A 5942-nucleotide genomic window follows, 5' to 3' on the forward strand; every position below is an offset into this window, starting at 1 on the left:
TATAAATGCAATTAAAAAGAATTAATTTAACTAAACAAATAAATTAAAAGATTTACATATTGTTTTATTCATGCAAATTTAATTAATTAAATTAAAATGCCGGTGGATATAATAGATACGAGGTAATAGCTGCTTTAGTAATTTATTCCAAAATAAATGTATATTTAATTGCTTTGTGTATAACCTTGATTAAAAAGTAGTAACAAATAAAGCACTTTTAAGTCTGCCACAAACAAAGAAGTAATTAAGTTAATTTATTCATGATCCAGGAGTCGCCGTAAATAATCCCTTCCTTTCTTAATATAAAATTAATATCAAACAAACATGCCATTTTCGAAACGACAAACGCTCGTATTGACTTGATGTCCTGGTGAATAATTATGGTCCTTAGGATAGATTGATAAACTACAGGGACATAAGCTCCCAGTTGAAAGGAATACTGCGCCCATAATAAATCGCTGCTACTAATAGTCATTACGGTAGCATAAAAAGAAAAACAGAAATAATTAGTTTGTATACCTTTTCCGTCAAACCTAATTAAAACTGATTAATTTCCAAAAAACCTGCTTATAAAACTAAGTATAGTTATAAAACTTGTTTAAATGTAACTTTCACATATATAGGTATATATATTAGAAAATACATTTACGAAGTACTTTCTTTGAAAGTGTTAAAAAAATAAATTCCATGAAGTTAATTAAGATATTAATAAATGCTCAAGTACATGTGTGAATAAGCTGAACAGAATGAAAAAGAAATATATCTTGATATGACTAAAAGCTGTCCTAATCTCACTTAAGCATAAGTTACGTCGAAGTTACTCTAACACTTGGACACAGATGTATATCCAAGCCAATGAAAACATACAAGTATTAAACATTAAAAAAATGCATGTATGGATATAACTAGATGCATCCATCATTGGGTGCTTGCCAAAAACGGCTAAAAGGGTTTTAAACATAAATTACATAATTAGGCTTTTATGTGCTATGATAAAAAAAATCAATTTCGAATAAAAGATTATGGCTGACTATTGGGTTCTTTTGGGGATTCTTGTGGCTAACCTATGAGTGATAAAGAATATTTTGTTTTAATTCAGTCGAACTAAATTTTCGATAGACTATAAGGTTTGTCCAGAGTTGTTTGAGGTAAATCTGTTTACATGTTTATGCCCCGCATGGGCTTAAACTAAAATTCATGCATTCCTAAAATAGGTTACTGCAAGTGGAACTAAGTTACCGTCAAATTTATTATATAGTTTTTATTTTATAAATTTATTCTATACAGGTAAAAACGCAGAGACTTGCATATATACGTATGTACCATGTTCGATTTCTACAAGAAACTATTTGTACATATATAATATATATATATATATATATATAGATATGCAGGTCTCTATATATATATATACATGTTTATGCCCCCGCATGGGCTTAAACTAAAATTCATGCATTCTTAAAATAGGTTACTGCAAGTGGAAACTAAATAACGGTCAAATTTAGTATATAATTTTTATTTTATAAATTTGTTCTATAAAGTTAAAAACGCAGAGACCTGCATATGTACGTCTATAGAAGCATGTTCGGTTTCTGCAAGAAATTCTTTGTATATATAACAAAAATGTTATTGGGGATATCTGGTCATATTTTGACTCGTTAAATAGTTTTTGCCGGTCAATTCGGTTTTTAAACCGATTAAAGTCAAGTTAACAAATTTTAACTCTTTGAAGATCAGTAGCAAAACACACAGCCTTCGCTACAACTTCTTCGATGTCTGATATACTGCGTTATAACTACCTAAATAAACTTATTATGTCATTAACATACTTTTTGCAGGAAGAATACATTAATATATCCTTTATTATGTGTAGAAAGATAAGAGATAATGCATCACAATACAAGATCTTTTTTATCGATTTCGATTTGTAGATATAAGAAATATTTCAACCATTATAATGTTATAATATAAAAAGTATTATTATACTTAGAATATATCAGGTCAAACAATACATAAAGGACAGAGCCCAGAAGCTATATGCGTCAGTGAAGATGGGTGGGACTCTGCAGAAACCCCCCAGCTATCAAAGAGTAAAACTGACTAGATGCATTAACTCGGAAAGGCTCAAAATAATAATAATAATAATAATAATCTGCTTATAATAAAGTACATATATATATGAGAAGGATATAATATTTATACAACACTTTATTATTTAATGAATATTAAAATACGATTTTTTAAATATATAAACTTAAACACTGACTGGGGTTTGCATTCTTTGTTAGAATTACTTCACTCATACGAGAATTATTGTAAATTGTTTAAAATTCTAATACAATAAAAAAATCTAAGATATTATTAATTTATTATCGGTACTGGAAGTAAAAATAGATTCAACAAGTTTGTTTTCGAATAACAAACATAAACGCTTATTCAATTGATTAAAGCGATTATTTCATATTATTTTTTTATTCAATAGTTTTTTATGAGCAAATTAAAATTGTTTATATATATTTATACATAATTGTTTTCAATACAAATATATGTAGATATATATTTATCTTATTTATTTATTTGACCTTGCTTCCTTGATATTCATGAAGTTTTCGTAAGCGCGCATAAAGAATTTTCAAAACAATTTTTTTTTATAATAAAATTGTTGGCAATTAATGATTTTGTTTGGAATTTTAAAAACAAAATTTAATTAAATTTTATTCTAAAAAATACACACAATATGCAAGTATTTAACTGAAAACTTAAGTACACAAAATCCATTGTTATTTTTCGCTTTTATGTATTTTTGTAGAAATACCAGAGCTTCATTGATTAAACAAACTCAAATATATGTCTGTATGTATGTATATATGTAAGCATATGTGTGTTAATGTAAATGTTTTGAAATCATTAGTAAAAATTAGAACAAAATGTCAAAACAAATATTTGCTTATACGATAAGTATTTATGTTGATTTTTATACAAAACTAATATGTATTTATATCTCTTTTCTATTTGCAGAACTACGAACAGTTTGTTCACACTTAACCAAGAAGATATATCTTCATCCCCTTTTATCTTACCTCCTACAAGCAAATCCTGCAGCATGAACAAACTCTGCCGTCAAGTGTCAATTGAATCACCTGGACCAGTTGCAAAGAACTGTGTCTTCAACTTCTATGTACCCATTGAAGATACACCACCTATGGGTGCTCGGATTAAAATTGTATGTGCTGGTGCTTGTTATAGGCGTCGAGATCGTGCAGCATCTCTAACAAGTATGTCATCCGTTTCATCTGACCTTAGCGATTATTGCCCTTCGATAACAACACAAACATCACCAGCACATCAAGGTATACGTGAGGGTTCTCTATTTCCTGGTTTCGAAGTAGCTGGCGTTATTGAATCATTAGGTTCAGAAATAACAGAAGCCAATAATTGTGGTCTACAAATTGGACAACGTGTAATAGTCTATCCATTTGATGAAGCCCCAGCGGGTTATGCCGAATTAATGGTAGTACCAGATCTCAAAAATATTGTTCCAATACCAGATAGTTTACCAATAAGTGTAGCTGCCATGCTACCAACAGGTGCTCTTTTAGCAATGAATGCTGTATTCAAAGCGCATGCCATTGTCACAGAAATGCTTAAGAAGCGTTCAGCTGAACAAAATAATAAAAAATGTAAAATTCTAATTGTCGGGACTGGTGGTCTTGCTCTATGGGCTGTACGTATCGCTTCCTATCATTTTGCTTCAACTGGAGCAAATAATTTTATTGATGTAACAGTTGCTAGTCTAAGAGATGAAGGATTCCGTTTAGCAACAGAAATTAAAGAGTATGTTTTTTGAAATATATATAAAATAGTTCATAATTATATTTTTAATTTATTTAATATTTACAGTGTTAGTGTAGTTCAATGGAACGAATGCCTCTACGAACCTCAACTAATAGAACGTACAAAAGATGTTTGTGGTGGTCCTGTTGACGTAGTTATTGATTTTGGCACAACTTCTAGAAGTCTGCACCGCTCAATGCACTGTCTCTCCAAGGTATATAACTATTAATTTGATTTTTTTTGTGTTTCATTATTTTTATACATATCATAAGAAGATATGTTGGGATATTTTTTTGTACAAGTATGACTAGAAAAGACTAGAAAAAATCTTAAGATTATTATAACGTGCCTACTCTTTTAATCTTAGTCTATGTTCCGAGAGTCTGGCTGCCGTCAGTATCTATATATACTTCGGAAGATACCTTCCGATAGATCATAATATTTAATAATCATTTTTATTAATTCAAAAAATTAGATTTACATTTAAAGTTTCTAATCTTTATTTAAAAAAGATTAGAAATGCATATAAATTTAGAAAAAATAGAATGCATCAGCCTTGAAAATCTAAATTTTTTTTTTAACTATCTTTACATTTTTATGGAATCTTTTAACAAAGCGGAACTCCTGCTTAAATTTGAACATCAAAGTCATTACACATCATCTTATATTGTCTAGTGACTATTAAAACTTTTCAATTTCTTTTAACTTCACCAGAATATGAACTGAGCTTAATTTTCCCCCTACCGTCGATCTAAAGGGACCGTAACCCTAAGGGGTATTGGCCCATTGTGTTACCATATAAGGGAAAATTTAGATAATTGAAAATCACCTTATCCTTTATTAAAAAGTTTAGTAGAGAAAGAACTCTGCAATGTTATGCAGGATGCTAACAGTATACCCATATTATTTAAATGTTCCAAATGATTTTCTGAAGCACCCAGTCTCGCTAGCTTATCTACTTTGCAATTTCTAAACATTCACACCCTTCCAATCTATTTAAATTGCTTTCCTTTTATGGTTGTAGGGTTTCTCATCCATACATCCAATAGTAGCTTCTCAATACGACCTTCATCTTCACATATTTTCCTAATCATAATAAAAATAATACTGAAACTAAATAAATATTAAACAATTTATATATTGATTTTTCAGGGTGGTGTTGTACTTATTAGTGATGAAGTTGCCGAAAAATTAATGCCGAAATTCTCACGCTTATCTAATGAATATCAACAAGAGATTATACCAATATCGAACGGTTCAGTAAATCAATTACATGATTTAGTTACATTAGTTGCTAATAAAAGTGTAAGTAGTAAAAACTTAAAATTTGCATCTTGAAATGTGTATATTAATATATATATATATTCTTTTTTTAAATTTAGATTGAACCTCCTCCACATTCGGTTTTCCCATGTGAACAAGCTGCAGAAGTTATACAAAAGTTGTGCAATTCAGAAATTCCTGGACGTGCCATATTACGTTTCCACGATATTGAATAAGCATTTAAAAAATATTTAAGTAAAACTTAAGTTTAATTATTGTATTCATAACCAAAATATCTATCACTTAAATGATTTTGCATATTAGTATTGAGCATTTTGATATACTCAAAATTAAGGTAAATAATTCGAGCAGGTGCGATGTTATCTCATTGATTGTTAGTACTAAACTAGTTTAAAACACTAAATTGTTTTTTCGCTTCTATGTTAGATCGCACCTACACTTAATTGAACTTTAAGTTTAGTTTGATACAATTGAATAGGTATTTAACAATTAATTTTTATATTTATTTTTTTATTTTTTATTGTATATAAAATATATATTATATATATATATATATATATATTATGTATTAAAAAAAATTTTTTTTGGCTTTATTTATGCATTAGCATTAACTTTATTATCATTTTTTCTACTGCTTTTAATATATGTAAGATGTATAAGAATAGTCGTTATATATTGTTTATTCCAATATAAACATTTTAAGATATGAAATAATTAGATATGTAATAATTTTTTATATTTAAATTTTTATTTTATTTTTATTTATAAGCGCAATTCACATTTTTTTAAAATAATTCTTATAGCATTTATGAAGAATCTTGAAA

The 5942-nt window shown here is 28.2% G+C and overlaps 1 protein-coding gene across 1 annotated transcript; it reads left to right on the forward strand.

Annotated features, from left to right (window-relative positions):
- Nucleotides 1-5604, forward strand: LOC119682358 (zinc-type alcohol dehydrogenase-like protein C1773.06c). The gene is made up of 5 exons (XM_038095774.1): nucleotides 1-122; nucleotides 3019-3834; nucleotides 3901-4048; nucleotides 4987-5139; nucleotides 5217-5604. The coding sequence occupies exons 1-5, from the start codon at nucleotides 97-99 to the stop codon at nucleotides 5331-5333; spliced, it is 1260 nt and encodes a 419-aa protein (XP_037951702.1). The 5' UTR covers nucleotides 1-96; the 3' UTR covers nucleotides 5334-5604.
- Nucleotides 5605-5942: the final 338 nt, after the last annotated feature.

This window comes from Teleopsis dalmanni, chromosome 2, assembly GCF_002237135.1.
Source record: "Teleopsis dalmanni isolate 2A chromosome 2, ASM223713v2, whole genome shotgun sequence".
NCBI classification, from domain to species: domain Eukaryota; kingdom Metazoa; phylum Arthropoda; class Insecta; order Diptera; family Diopsidae; genus Teleopsis; species Teleopsis dalmanni.